This window comes from Larus michahellis, chromosome 5, assembly GCF_964199755.1.
Source record: "Larus michahellis chromosome 5, bLarMic1.1, whole genome shotgun sequence".
Classification (NCBI taxonomy): Eukaryota; Metazoa; Chordata; class Aves; order Charadriiformes; family Laridae; genus Larus; species Larus michahellis.
Window position 1 is genome coordinate 29074820 of NC_133900.1, and position 15696 is coordinate 29090515.

Here is a 15696-nt window from a genome sequence, read left to right on the forward strand (position 1 = left end):
AGACCAGGCTGCTCAGAGCCCCATCCAGCCTGGCCTTGAAACGTCCTTGAAATGGTCTTCATGCTCCAAAATAGTGTGTTCTCCAGCAGCAACAGCAAAGGGGAGAGAGGACTGCAGTAATTATGTTTCATGTTCAATGTGTTTCTCATTTCCTCCCCTCCTTTTTTTTTTTTTTGTTTTTTTTTTGTTACAGGTGATACAATATTCATTATTCTTAGGAAACAGAAGCTCATCTTCTTACACTGGTACCATCACATTACTGTGTTACTTTATTCTTGGTATTCCTACAAGGACATGGTGGCTGGCGGTGGCTGGTTCATGACCATGAACTATGGAGTACACGCCGTTATGTACTCGTACTATGCCTTGCGGGCTGCTGGCTTCAGAGTCTCACGCAAGTTTGCCATGTTCATCACCTTGTCGCAGATCACTCAGATGTTGATCGGTTGCGTGATCAATTACCTGGTCTTCTCCTGGATGCAGCAGGGCCAGTGCCATTCCCACGTGCAGAACATCATCTGGTCCTCTCTCATGTACCTCAGCTACTTTGTGCTCTTCTGCCATTTTTTCTTTGAGGCCTATATTGGCAAAACCAGAAAAGAAAGGAAGGTTGACTAGTGGTAGAAACGAGAAGCCATAGCTCAGGGTCATCAAGAAAAACAAAATTATAAGAAAAGAAAATGGCACAAGGAAACACATATATGTATGGTGCAGCTAAAACTTGGCAGCTTAGGGAAAGTTAGCTTGGTTTAACCCAGTAAGTTTATGATCCTATCATGGTGAGGACTCACTGAATTCTACTCTATCTCAAAGGACTGCTGATGAAAGACAACTTCCTTCTTGTACCTGTCTGCTCTAGAAAAGAAAGGAGAAAAGAAAGAAGAGAAAAAAGAAGAGAAAAAAGGGAAGAAAAAAGAGAAGAAAAGAGAAAAGGAATAAAGTTGAGGGAAAAAGAAAGTACGTTACATAAGCAGTGTGTTTCCCCAGGGTGGAGGAGAGACTTTTATTTCCAAAAAAAAAAGTTCCTAAATCCTTTCTAATAATTTTTCAGCATTAAACTTGAACAAAACAAAGCAGAGAGGTGACAAAAAATACCTGTCTATGACAACAGTAAGATTGAAAAATTAAAATCTTTTCCATAGAAGGTCGGTACCTTTAGCCAAAACGAAACCCAAAAGGATGTTTCCTGAATGGGAAGCAGCTGAACTCCACACTGTGGTCACGAACGGAAAAGAGAAGAGATTGATTTCTCTGCTATGTACTCTGCTGGAGGAGCAGATCTGGGACGCAGAGTTGCCTCCCTCAGAAGGCGGAAAGGAGCAGTATTTTTACAAGAGTTTAATGTGAAAAGATGCACTGTTGCAATACATATCTCAGAGAGTGCATTTTCCAAGTGCATTTTTCAGTTAAACGCAAGGAATTTCTGCAGCAGGATAAGTCATAGAGGGTTAAATCAATCACTATTTGCAAAATTACCAGGGGCTAATAGCAGAGGGATGTTCAGGAAGGAGAGGGAGACAACTCCCCTCGTGTGATTTTTAGGAATTATCCGTTAATCTCAATTTAACCCGCAGCAACACTGAATTAAATGGGAGAAATCAGAAGAAATGCTAGTTAGCGAGAAGAGAGTGATACATCTGCCCACTGTTTCCAGAACAGAGCCCTGTGGCACAATAGGGATTCTGTGTCTGTGTGGACACAAGGATACCTGCCTGGGTGGGAAGAGGCGGCAGGACTGCGCGACATTGGGTAACACTGTGCTTCTGCATCTGCCTCCCGGGCGGTGCAAAGATGTTCAAAGTGCCCTCCTCTGGTCATGTGGAGATACTACTACAAAACATACTTGGAATAGGTTTTTCTGGAGATTTGTATAGAAAAAAAAATTAGTCTAAATGGAGTAATTTTGCTGCAACAGCTTAACTCTAAAGTCCAGAGAGAATGATCTTTCATGAAATATATCTCTGTCTCTGCAGAATCTGTACTGTAACATCAGACTGACCACTTAAGAAGACCCTCTTTCTTCTCTGAAGTCAGCTACAGATATAAGGAGAAACGTATTTCACTCTGAACCTTAGAGAGTTAGTTGAGAACAGCCATATTCTTTCAAAGAGAAGTAGATTGCATTATCTGTGATATTCCAGTCCTTACAAAGCCAAATAAAATGTGTAAAAGTTCCTAGTATTTCAAAGACGCAAGTATGTAAACTTGATGTTAAATGTGTTAATGTAGTATTCTAAATTGTATCAGTTAGGTAGTTTAACTAAACAATTAGAAGAACTAGATCAACAAAATAGGGACTGCTGTTCTGCATAGGATATACACACACCTATAACTACACCCATAGACACATTCTGTGAATTGTCAACGAGAAAAAAAAGCCCAGTGGCAGAGAATCACGTTTCCTGGCTAATGCAAAAGATTGTCATTATCTTTCTTGCTTTAATTTGAGATTGTACAGTACAAAGGGTATTTTTTTTTTAATTATCATTTCTAGCTTTAATTGTGCTGTCATTCATGAAACAGAGCTGCTTTAGTATCCTGTTAAGAGATGACAAGGGCTTTCGGTGTCTCATTATATACAAAAGAAAAACAAATAAAGTTACATTCCATGTTATGTCAATGGTCTTACAAATCAAAAAGCCTTTGCAGGCTAAAATCATAATTATAACAAGCAGAAAACGAGTTTACATTTGTGTTACTTAAGTTATTGATGTGCTGACGTTATTTTATGGTACACAACAAATAGCAAAATGTGATATGCAGTAATGAAGCTATGATATTCATGAATAGGACTACTGTATACGTGGAAATATTAGACAAAACCAATTAAATGTGTAAATCATTTTGTTATACAGCTTGGGAGTAGATAATTATAATGCTGAATAAGCCTTTTTCCTCATGCTTAATTTTGCCCTGGCTAAGAAGCAGGTTAAGAAGATCAGTTTAGAGTGGAAAAGGCAAAATTAGAGTTGGCTGCAATTAGTTGAGAAGCATTGGTAGAAGCCCACCATGGTGCCATTTAGATCCTCAGTCCCGTGTGTCTTAGGTCTCTCGAATAAAGCAAGAGGGGGTGGAAGCGGTCCGGTGTCTGGAGCTGAAGCTGGAGCAGAAATCTTGGACCCTGTGAAGTCAGTGGGGGCTTTGCTCTGCTTTGAACAGAGCCGGTGTGTCTGACTGCCTTTTATCTGGGCAGAGGGAAAGGACCCGCACACATCTCCTGCTAATTTGAGGCTAATGACCTGAAGGCCCCTTAAACTTTATCAATAAGAAGTGACACTGCACCACAGCCTAAGCTTAACACAGGCGGAAAACAGAGCGGGTTGCAACCAACCTACCGCGTTTTGTACGCTGTTTTCCCTAATTGCATAACAGAAGAACCCCCATGTCTGCGCGTGCTGGATGGCAAGGCTGGCAATGCCGACACTGACTTCAGCGGAGCAAGAATTTCACCCGCTCTTACCCCCATCCTCCCAAACCTTTGCACCATTCCCAGTGCCTGCTCCCGACGTTCCCGGGGCCGGGCAGGTGAGAGCTGCCTTCCTTGCTGCCTGGGAGGAACCAGCCCCAGCCACCTCCTCAAAAGGTGTGCCCCCGCTGGGCAGGGGGAGCGCGGCGCTGAATTCAGTGGGCGTCCTGGCGGGCGACGGGGCTGCAGGCAGGAATACGTGTAGGGAAGGGGCGGCAAGATCAGGCACGCGAGGGACAGTGGCGAATTAGGGTATGTTTATCGTCACGCTGGAAATTGGCTGTCACACTGCTGTTTGCTTCAGGAGATGACGCATCACACACGCATTTATACAGGTCCTGTGGCCCTGCTACACCATTGGGCTTTTCCTCTGAGGTTTTCCACTAGAATCAAAGGTGGTAACTGTCATTAAAGAAACTGAGGATGAGACCCAAACCAACTTACACTGTTTTTCTTTTTTTTCTTTTTCCTTCCTAAAACATGCACACGTGATATTTAGACATCACATTTAACCCACTCACATGTACTTAAACACTGAGCCAGTCAACCCTAATGTTATGACACCTCAAAAATACTCCAGCTGTTCAACCTACAAGCCACAAGATAGAAACACAGCTAATTGGGTCTTATTTATTTTCCTCATTTTGAGCCTTGGGGTCACACTTTCAAATTTTTCTGCCCACTCGCAGAACCCTTTTTTTCCTAATTATTTTAAATGAAGTTGTAATCCTGTTGGATTCTTATGCGCCATGGGGCACTCAAACTTTATATAAATTACCAAGCATTATGGGACCTCTGACAACCACCACAGATGCTTGAAATGCTGTTATTCACTATTAAAGTCAGGAAAGTTACACTGGGGTTAAGGTCAGTCTGCCAGGGCCGAAGTCTGTGTTTTATGTTTTGATGCATTAATCCGATGTACTGAAATAAAACCAGAAAGGTCGGTATGGATTTGTGCTTAGGCAGCTGCGAGCAGAATTTGGCTCTTCCTGAACGCTACTTCTGTGTAGTGAACACTTTAAGGAAAATATTTTCAACTGGTTAGTGGAAGAAGAAAAACTTGGGTAATTTTGGAGCCTCTTAAATTGTGCCTGTGATGAGAAGGAAACCCCTCGTGCTTAGAGACCTTCTGTAACTCGGAGTCACAAATGATTTATGTCTGGGCTCACTGATAACACCCAACTAAACGCGTCTGGCTCCAACAGAGACCTCTCACCAGAATCTCACAGTAAACTAATACAAGCTTTTACTTACAAGATAAGGGCGAAAGCACGCAAAAGGAGTCAGTCAAAAGAGCCAAAAGAGCTAGTGGGAATAAAGTATTGAGCACAAGTTGCAGGAGAGACAAGGAGGGAGAAGATCTATTCCATACCCAGGAGAAAGTATTTCCAGGCTGAACGCTTGCTCCTTCCGAAGATGCAGCAAGGCAAAGCGGGAGGAGGCTGGGGTGCCCAGGACGGGGTGGCTGCTGGAATCAGGCTTCCTGCGGAAGTTAATTACGCAGTGGCTCCCCGAGTGCGAGCGTGGGTCTGTGGATTGGTTTGGTGGCGCATCTGTGGTCTAATAACTTGTGAACTTCAAGGCCTGGGTGTATTTCATTTTTCCTTTCCTGAAAGTAAAAACCTGGGACAACGTTTTAGTTGCGAGCAATGGTACCTCAGGGATCAATATTCAGGTGGTTTTCAGGCAACAAAGAGCATAAAACACCAATTGTCGTGACTGTAAACAGCAGCCTTTGTAAGCAGTGCCAGATATAAGGTATTAGCGCAGTAATATTTCTAGTAGTTGTAGTCCATCCTGTACTTCAGAACCAGTAACAGAAGTATAATGTGTTTGTAGGCAAATCCTAAATACAGACATACTTCAAGTAATAAAAATGGCTTTGATCGAGGAAGAAATCAAAGCAAATTGCAGACAACACTGCGTAAGTTCAAGGACTTGGTCCAATGCCTGCTGAAAGTGAGATCGTTGGTGAGATGACCGGTGACTTCAGTGAGCTTTGCGTCAGCCCCCTGCAGCCCAGGCGCAGAGAGCGATGCAAGACCTGGATCCCCTTCTTGTTTACTTAGTGGTGACATGAGCCACGCGGGGCATCGCTCAGGCACTGACACGGGTCTCTGGTCGTATTTTCCAGCCTCGCGTCAATGAGCCCTCTAAAAGGGAAGAATCGTTAGTAGAGTTCTACTGTTTTATTTCAATACGTTTTCCATTCCATTTATTTTACCAAAAGCAATCCAAAGGACAAGTCCCCGATCCTGCTGTCGTAAACGCCCTGTTGCGGTCAGTGCAGCTGTACGTGGGCACAGAAACGTTTTGCTTACAGGGGTGAAGGCGGGATCGGTGCCTTGTTACAGGCTTAATTTCTAGCAGAGCAAACACCACGGGGTAGGATTTGATTTCTTAAATTAAACCAACTGTACCAACACAAATAAGATCGGATCTGCACAAGAACTCGACAGCTAAGGGGAACCAGGGCCCTCCCCAGTACGTCATAAAGCTCAATAAAATGCTGCATGAAGTGGGGTTAGAGTGTATTTCCCAATGGGTATAAAAATAATACTCCCCTGAAACAGTGACCTTCCTGAGAAGTCTCACTTCTGTCCAGTCCTGGACAGCTTCAAACAGGCCTGTCTGCTGAAAAAACACAGCTCTGATTGACTTATCTGCTTTCTCAAAAGAGCCACTACATGCTTTAGGCTTTTTGGAGCCTTAAAGCTCAAGTTAGATTTATATTCAGAAAAAAACAACCTTAAATATGTGTACAGTAACTAGGAGAGAATAGTATGAGAAATATCTTTATTTTACCATTTTCAAATGGCTATTTCACTACATAAAAGGAAGTTTTTATTTTTACTTTTTTGGGGTATATTGATATTCCAAATAAAATTTTAACTTTTGGTTCAAAATGAAGTCTGTCTCTGTGTTTATTGATCTATAATGTCCATTTCGTTCTCTATGCTACCAACAAGCCCAGCTATTGAAAGAGAGAAGCGCTTCTCCAGCTGTGAGACCACAGCGTGGCTACTCCGTCTTTCATATTTTTGTGTACCATGTAGAAGCATTATATGGGGTTTTTCCTTTGTGTGTATGTGTGCACATGCATCTGTATGATACAACTGCGTATCATACAGAGAATTGGTGCTTGGATGTCCTGTTTCTACACGCTTGCACTTTGGAAATCCTAATCTCTGCATCTCTGTCAAGAAACAAAATCCCTGTCCATCATGATACCTTCTGAGTGGGGGGGACCGTGCAAATGCAGCAGCGCTCGCCAGCGAGCCCAGCCGGCACTGTCATACAGCTCCCGATGGCACTGCCTGCTCCACACCGTTTCTGCACCAGCCTTTTTCTGAACGGTCATGTGTCCTTTGGTCCCCCAACATCACTTTTACCCATCCCTCTGCCTGCGGCACGACTCAGGCAGGCCGGCACCCATGCTAAATGATGGGCAGAGCCATCCCCGCTCTGCACAGCAAGAGCATGTCATGGTTTGCTTCCCTCTTGATATCTTGTAGTTAAACCAAAGCAGTCTATAAAGGGCAATAAAAGCTTTGGTGTCCCATATACCCAAATCGATAAGGTGACTTGCATCTATCGCAGGACTAACCAAAGGCTGAGGCCGGACGCAAAGCGTAAGTGTTTGGGCTGTAGCATATCCCTGCTGAAACCCCACCGCTCTCCCCCGGAAAGGTTTCCAGCCCCACAACAGGTTTCTGAGCAAAGGCAACATGAGCAGGGGGTGGAGGGAGGAGGGTAAAGCAGAGTGGGAAGCCCACGATGGGCAGGCATGGGACTGTGAGAGACCCTGATGACCTTCCTGAGGACTGGTTTGGGAGCCAGCCCAAGGAACAGCCTGGAAGCAGAGCAGCAAGAAGAGGGAATTGGATATGTGGACCGGGAAGTGCTGCCTACCGTCTTCAGTATTATCACAGGCAGAGTGGAAGAGCAAACGTAGCAAAGCAGAGGGGGATTAGATTTCCAAGGTAAGTGCAGCTCTGCTGTGGGGAAGAACTCTTACAATAGCTGGGGAGAAAAAAAATAGGATGTGGGCAGTATAGGATTGTTTCAGGCTTATGTCGGAAGTTACATTTCCTTGGCTCCTCTACCCACCTCTCTATGCTTCTGACAGCTACCCATGACCCAGGCTGGGTTACAGCCATATTTGAGGCAGGAGTGGAGCTACAGCATGTAAATCCTTATTAAGATTCTGTGGAAAGCAAAGGGGTACAGCTTTTGTGGACGTACTACACACTCTGCCAGCACCTTTGGCAGGGCTATGGGTAGGGCAGGTCATCCTTTATAGCCCAAGTAGAAATGAGCTCCCCTTTCTAGTTTCCTCTGTCAAGCTGCCATGACTTGCAATGACCTTGTGCTCAAAGTCCCCAGCAGAACCGGACATCCTGATGACCCACCAAACACGGGCTGCTGCTTACCCAGAATGACGGTATCGGGACAAAAGAAATTGCATTATGCTTGTCCTTTAGCACTGCGTGGCCAGGCAGGTATCCATCACCACGTGGCTCTAGCAGCACTCTGCTTGTTGCCATCCTGGCAGATACCAGGCACAAATGACCGAAGCTGGCTCAGTGCAGGAGCCCAGCCACAGCAGACGGTAGCCACAGGACTGTAGCTGCCACTCTTCTGCCTGCTTGCCCGGGAGCACTGCACAGCCTTACCTTCAGTTACACTCCATCCCTCCTGCATAGCCATTGCCTCCAAGACAAAGCTGACAGTAAGCCTCATGCAGGCAAACACAGATTTCACAGTGATGCTGGGCTTGGCCATGGAATTTCTTGAGGCTTTGCAACATTGCTTAGTGTTAAAATGCCGAATAAACATTCTTCGTCCGTTCTCCTCGAAGCAGCTTGGTGCCCTCTGTGCTCCCTCAGAGTGATGTGCCCACAAAATCCCTTCTGGAATAAACCACACAAATGCCTTCAGCTGCGCCTGCTCTGGCACCTTCCAGCCCTTTGGAGGCATGAGGGCTTGGCGGGGAGCAAACCCTTGCTGCTGCTCTGTAACAAGCTCACCAGAGAAGGCTTAAACAGAGTTAGTTATAATGTCTTTCACAACGAAGGAATAGGCTGCATTGCCTAAATTACTGATCTGGGGAAGAGGGGTGATGCCAGATGGACTCTGCTGGGTCACGGTGCTCTGTCTTGCCTCTCATCTACACCGCTCTTCAGCTTTCCTCTCTGCTCTACGCAATGACCCTGAAGACAGCCCTGGGCCCTGCTGCTTCCTGGAATTTGATGATCTGCCTGTTCAGCCCAGGCTGAATTCCACTGCTTCACTCAAAAGATTTGTCCTTGTTCCTGAGGTGCCCTGGGCTAGCCACGAAGGAGGACTATAGCATCCACCTGTGCGAGTACCAGCTTCAGCCCCCATCCCGCTATCGCCAGCTGCAGCTCCTTGAATTCCGTTTGCAATTCACTGCTCGAATCCTTTCTGCCACTGCAATCGCTGTAATTCTTCACGCCCCAGCAGTGCACCGCAGCTGCTTCCACCCAGCGCCGCCAGCGCCTCCACCGACCCACAGGGCAGATGACGAAGAAAATGACATTAAGCTTTTCCACAATCTATTTTGCACCTCCAACAGGAAAGAAATTGCAGACTGTGGTGTCACCTGTTCAGATCATGCTGGTTTAGGGATGTTAATGCTGTTCGCTATTAATAGAAATACTGCATTTCCATGCAAAATTATTAATGAAGTACCAACACTTAACAGTGTCAGCCGCAGTGTCAAATGATGCAGAAATTGTTTTACCGGTTAAAAATGAGCCGTGTGGCTTCTTGCATATTTTACATCTAACTCGCCTAACCATAGAAATGGTAGTAGGTGAAGTTATAATAAAGGAAACGGTAATAGAAAATATCGATTTTGGAATGTGTTATATTGAATAATTTATTTTTGCTTAAAGAACCTTAAAGGTCACACGTAAAGGATTTTTTGGGGGCCAGTAATTTTTCCTTTTAAATTTCACTAGAAATACCAGGGATCCTAGATTTGGTCAGTACAACGCTGGCACTTACATCCAAATGGTGGCACTGGAACTGCTGCAGGCATTTAAATCCTTTTTCCCAAGTATTCATTAGACAGACGGCTAAATACAGTTAACAAAGACTTTGCTGTTCACCTCTTCTGCTTTCGCACTAAAGCTTTTCTTTCAACATGGCTTTATCTATGTAAGATAAACTGAGCACACGTAGGCTGATGGCCATTCAGGGTATCTGTCTGGAAGACAGGTAAGGTCACAGCTCTTTGGGGGAGCGCTGTTTGCTTGGGAACCTTTTTTCTGTTGTATAAGAGAGGCTAGGTCCAGGGGGGACATAAAAGCAGCTCAGGCCTGTTATCACTTTAGAGGGTTATACATTTCATGAATGCAATTCTGTGCCTACCGACACTTGTAGACGTTTTGTCTGGAAGGAGGTTACATCACTTCAAGCATAGCTCATGTAACTGTTGCTTCAGGTAGAGCTTTTGCAAGCCTCAACTAAACCTCACCTCGTTTGCCCCACATCTGGCAACCAGCAAGCTGCTAGCACGGGGCCTGGAGCCACACAAAAAAGCTAGAGAAAGCGCGGCCGGCAGGAGGTGTGCTGGGGCTAGCATCCCACAGGTGTGAGAAATACCCACCCCAGGGACTCCCTTGCTCCATCTGTGGGCAGCGACTCCCCCACAGGGGGGGATGCAGGTCCCTCCCAGGGAGCCTGGAGAAGACTTAGCGAGCCTTGGTCAGGGGGTTCATCACAAGGTGTGGTCTGGAGGCTGCTCTTGGTGGGACTTCTGCCCCTCGGCTCAACCCATGCAGCTGGTTTTTTAGGTTGGCAGAAGAGGACCTTGACCCACCCATGCAGAAAGACTGAAGCTATAAGATGCAATTCAAGTGTGTGTCTGCTAATGCTGGTAGTTTGTTGAGGGTAGTCTAGATGCTCATATTCTTCACAGGGCTTATTTAAAACAGAAAAGGAGGGTACATGCAGACAACTTGGCTTCTCGGAAACATCTGCTCATTTTAGCTGATGGGGCATTCAAGAGAAAACTGGGAAAATTACAAAGACTCCAGCCTAAGGTCTTGGCTAGAGCTGAGTTCCTCCATGAACTCCCATCCCACTTTCTACCACTGCAGCCAGCCTTGTCAGTGCAAAACCATCCGCTGCGATACTTCTTGTGGGGCAGGAGAAAAATTTGTGTGAGTTAAACACGGTTAAGTGTTTACACCCAAGTGTCCTTACACCCAAGGAACAAACTTCCAGAATATCTGCTCCTATGCAATATATGTCTCTTCAAGAGGATACCTTTGAGCTGATATTTTCTCTGCTTGATCCTAGACTGGTTTGAATTAAATCAGGCAAAACCTGTTCCTTCAAGTGAAAGAAGAATACGGAAAATGAGATGTGGCAGTTGGCCAGGGTTATTGCATGCAGAGTATAATGTCGGTGGCTTGTATGGATTTGCATACAGAGGCTGGGAACATCTGAATGGCTCAGTGCGAGCAGATCAGATAGAACTTCCTGGTAGACAACTATCAAGAACCCATACAGCCTTGGCGCCAGGTTGCTTTCCTCCCTGCAGCTATAAGCACTGTCAGCCTTCCTTTCCTAAATTGCCCATCGCTGCTGTCGTACGAGGTGGTGGGCAACATGTGGTAGCACTTGAGCACCCAGGGGCTGCTCGCTTCTTGCTCTGCCTTGACAAAACCTCACTTGCTCCCTGCTGTGCAGCCTCGAGATGTGGCCTCTCGCTGTGCATCGGTGAGTGAGGCAAAGGGCTCTGCTCTAAGCAGAAGAAATGATTCCGTTGTAGTGGTGAAGGAGGTGCTGCTGTGTACTGTCCCGCAGAGCAGCAGGAGCACTGGCGGCAGGTCCTGCGCGCTGCCTGTGGGACTGACAGGGGCTCTGGGACACGGCTCGGAGAAAGAAAACTTGGCAGGGAAATATTGCACAGGAGCCTCAGAAACAAAGACATCTTTGTCTCCTAGCATCACACAACACCACGGAAGGAACTAGTGAAGGAACCATCTAGTGAAGGCAAGAAAAGGCTCCTTTCCCTTCCACCCCCTTCAGCAGAGCAATGCTAATGAGATTGAGGGTCTTCCTCTGGGAAGCAAAAGCATGAAATTACTGAAAAAATTAAACAACTTCAGGTGTAAAAAAGAAAAAAAAGTTGCTGGTATTTGGAAGAGGACAGAGAAGTTGTTGTCATTACCTGGGCAGTCTTTCCTAAGCTTGCCTTTTCATAACTGCAGATACAACAAATCCAGCCCAAAGTTTCTGTCACAGATTGGAAAACCAACATTTGCTGTGGCATCTCGGGTACGTTGGTACAGCCAGAGCCGCCTGCCTGCCTGGGGAGGCCGAGCAGCGCCGGTGCCGGGCTCCCTGGCTGCCGGGGGATGCTGCCCGCCAGGCACAGCCGGCAGGCATAGCTGCTGGTGGGGAGAGGCTCCCCATCTTCTAAAGGAGTGAACTTCAAATGGGCACGGCTTCAGTAAGTCCAAGCTGTACGAGGGTCTCCAGGAGACGCTCTTAATTGCGCTCATCTGCCTGGTCTTTTTTTTTAAATTTTCCGTTTTTGTTCCTTTCTCATCCTCCTCTGTGTGAGATAGTGACAGTGCGAGGCACCAGGAGCTAACTTCACTGCTCAACTTCCGTAGAAATCTAGAAAACTCATCAAAAGTATGCATGCATTAATATATAAAAATACCGATATTTTAACTGCAAAGGTCTCTTGCATGAATATTTGACATAGAATATAGAAGTTTTGAGAATTATTTTCTTTAAAGGTAGCAACAGAGTTTGTTCTTAAAATCAGGAGATTTTTAAGAGGAACATAAAACTCTCATTTTAATGACAGCTCACTGCTTGAAAGTATCCTATGCAAACTTTGAATTCGCAGTGCTGCAAGCAGAGATGTGAAATGGCAACTGAAGCATGAAGTAAGTTAATGTTCTTGATGCTGCCTTCTAAAAGGGCTTGCGTAGCTCAGCGCGCAGCATGCACTTACTGCTCCTCTCTGAATGCACTGTCCCCGTGGGAAAGGTCTCAATAGTTACAGACCCCCGGTGCTGGTTGGCTGCCTGCAGGGTGAAGCATGTTCATCAGACATGAACAACCTGGGGTTTTGCAGCTGTCACTTTTCTTTTTTAAAATTAAACAATAACGGCAATTTAAAAGAAAAAGTCCTGACTAGCACTTTGAGTAAACAATTCTTCACTCCTACTGATAAGCTTAACGCCGCAGTGTGGCAGGCACTCCGGGCTTAAAATCTGCATTGTATTTATGCAGACCTTTCTTTGTAAACTCTTATTCACTGTAATTCCACAGTGTAATTCTACTACACACGTCCTCCTGTTCCTGAGTCATCCCCTGCTGAAGAGGAGAGAAGCACACAGGTTACACCTGGCTTTGTGTCTGTTACTTTGAGAACGTGCTTCTCCCAGCCTAGTTCCTCTATAATGTACTGGCAAGGTCTGAAAAAGGGGAAAAAAGGAGAGAGGAAATGAGGATTTTTTCTGAACTTACTTGCTGCCCGATGAAATAGTAAAAGGGTCGTCACCTGGAGTTGATTCACAGTTCCAAGGAGATGCAGGTGCAGAAGCTGCTCACGGTCACTTGGTCGTCACCAAGGGTTTTGAAATGGGGCACCTGCATCTCCAAAGCAAGTGCCCGGGCTCCCAAAGGCCCGGGCTGGCTGGGCTCTCATATCCTCTCTGCTGTGAGGAGTCAGAAAAGGTGAGTCTGAGGCACGTCCCGAAACAAAACACAGAAATGAAATTACTAAGAGTAACAACAGCAAAGGCTTTGCATGTGCAGTAGCCTGCAGAGCTGTGACGGTGGCATTGCAATGTACTGAACTAGTTCACTTCCCAAACTCTGGATGTAGGATTACTTATATCCATGGCTTAATGACTCTGAGATGCTGGTCAGTTGTGAACGCATTGTTAGCCACAATATGTTTGTTAATACATTATTTTTTCTTTTTTTCTTCCAGATAACACTGAGCTCAAGTGCAGTGAGAGATGAGCTCTCAACACTGATGGCCACATTTATATCAGTTTACCAAATCCAGTTATCTTTACCCTCATAATGATAATTAGACAGGTTAAACTTTTCAGACTTTCTAGTTTTTACCAAAATTGCCTAGATAAGACAGGCACTATCTGGGTAAGGGAATGGTTGTAATTCTATGGGTCTCCAGAGGTTAAACTATTTATTTAACTTTTCCCTCAAGGTTCTGCTCAGGTATCTGCAAGCTACCTCTTTATTTCATCATTTGTTACTCCTTTTGTTGGCATGCTCCATTTAATGTCTTTTACTGGTTCCAAAAAGTTAGATAATACTGTCCACTGACTTTCATAATTCTTTACAGGAGCTGCAAGCGTGAAACTTCCCATCCTGATTGCAGTTTGGTTGGGCTATTCCAAGTCACACTTCCCTGTACCCGCTGACGTTGATGGCAGTAGTCATAAATTGTGCAATAGTACAAATAGTCCTTCATGAATTCATAGTGACTGTTTATCCTGTTAAGTAAAGTAATACATGCCTTACGGGGATTATAACTCTGTAGAGGGAGGAATAGTTAGAATGATAAAGTCAAGTTAAACTATATAATTTTAACTTTAGAAAGCAGCGGTCATTAAAGAGTGACTCATCAGTTCTTTCTTTAAGCATCTTCCTCAGTTGCAGCTTGAGCCGGGTGCTGTTATAATCATTATTAACTGGGAAAACTTCCAAAGCCAATATATAGGAAGATCCAGAAGAAAATATTTTGGTATTTTAATTAAAGCTAGTCTCTCCATTGGCCTGTAAATGGTGGAATGGGAGCCAATCTTTTCCTTAAAAAAAAGATATTTCACCAGCAGGACTTACTTATGAATCCTAAACTTTGGAGTAACTATTGCATCAGCTCTTCTTAAACTTGTTTTCAAGGACACAAAATGAAAATCTTGATGTCATAATTAGAGGATAGTACGTAATTACAGCATTTTTCTGACCTACTCTCTAAGCATGAACCCTCTTCTAACAAAGGTCTCGCCACTCATCACTTAACTCATGTTTCACTTGAACATGGCTATCCTCACCCAGCCCAACAGCTCTTCATTTGGAGGTCACCTAGAAGACATGCACAAGAAATGCCTCGAAGAACCTCTCCTAGTTTATGAGAGACCGTACTGGTATTACCAGTCTCTGCTCTGCAGTGCAAAATTAGCACAGATGCCCAGTCCACGTGCAGGCTTTCTACTGACCTGCCTTCCTCTCTTCCTTCCAGTCCTTCCAAAAATGGCATTTGAGAGGCAAAGGCCCTGGATATGTGGCAATCTGCATGTTCATGTGCTGAGCAAAAGCGAGAACGGTCTCTGCAATGGGCTGCAATCCCACGTCTGGATTGCACCTGACTGATCAGCAACCTTTGCTCTTCACAAGTTCTTTCTCTCCAGAGATGGTATTTTTGGGGAATGAGGGGGTATTTAACTTCCTTCTGCCAGGTGGACTATTTTTTTCCCTGTTAAATTTTTCTGGAATCTACCATTACAGGAAAAATACTTCACAGCAAGCTTGGATCCTAAACTACTAGGTTTTCAACTTTCTGGGACTGAACTCTAAGGGAAGCTTAGTTTTGTTCTTGTGCCAACTCTTCTTCCCATTTCTCTGGCACCAGGATTTAAAGGAAACTTTGAAAAAATTATCTTTGTTTAAAGTTGAAGGGAAAACAATCTCTGTCCCTGCTTGGGACAAGCTTTATTCCCATGCAGGAAGTCATCAGGTAGCTGATAGGATTTCCTTGCCAAAAGAGAGCGTGAGTGGGTGAGGACCTAGCAAGTGTGGTGACAGACCAGTTGACAAAGGCATTTACTTCAGACACAGAGTGTGTGGAAGAAGTTGGCCTCCAAGGCTCTTTTTCTGAGATGCTTTCCAACTGAGAAATACTGTGCCCTTTCCAGCGCCAGCTTCCTTTTCACCGCACGGCGTGAAGGTGCAGCCTCAGTGCCAGCCTCCCACCCCCTGCCAGCAGTGCGGGGATGAGCAGGTCAACACCAATCCATGCCTTGGCGTTCAAAGAGCCTTGTTTCTCACCGCCAAGGCAATGCATGCCGGGGGTCAGTCCATTGAACCTCAAGCAGAGCCCATGTTGCTGAGCCCCGGAGCAAAGAGGAGCAGCAGCAGCCGGGGCAGCTCGTAGCAGCGAGGATGGCTGCGGGCTGGAAAAGCAGCCCTCGGTTTCG

The 15696-nt window shown here is 45.3% G+C and overlaps 1 protein-coding gene across 3 annotated transcripts in view; it reads left to right on the plus strand.

The window, feature by feature from the left end:
* ELOVL6 (ELOVL fatty acid elongase 6) overlaps window positions 1-2687 on the plus strand; it is a 211743-nt gene extending 209056 nt beyond the window's left edge. For all 3 annotated transcript variants that reach the window (XM_074589359.1, XM_074589360.1, XM_074589358.1), the window contains one exon: window positions 194-2687. In XM_074589359.1, the coding sequence (XP_074445460.1) occupies window positions 194-618 (425 nt within the window). In that variant the 3' untranslated portion in view covers window positions 619-2687. The remainder of the gene's footprint in view (window positions 1-193) is intronic.
* Window positions 2688-15696: the final 13009 nt, after the last annotated feature.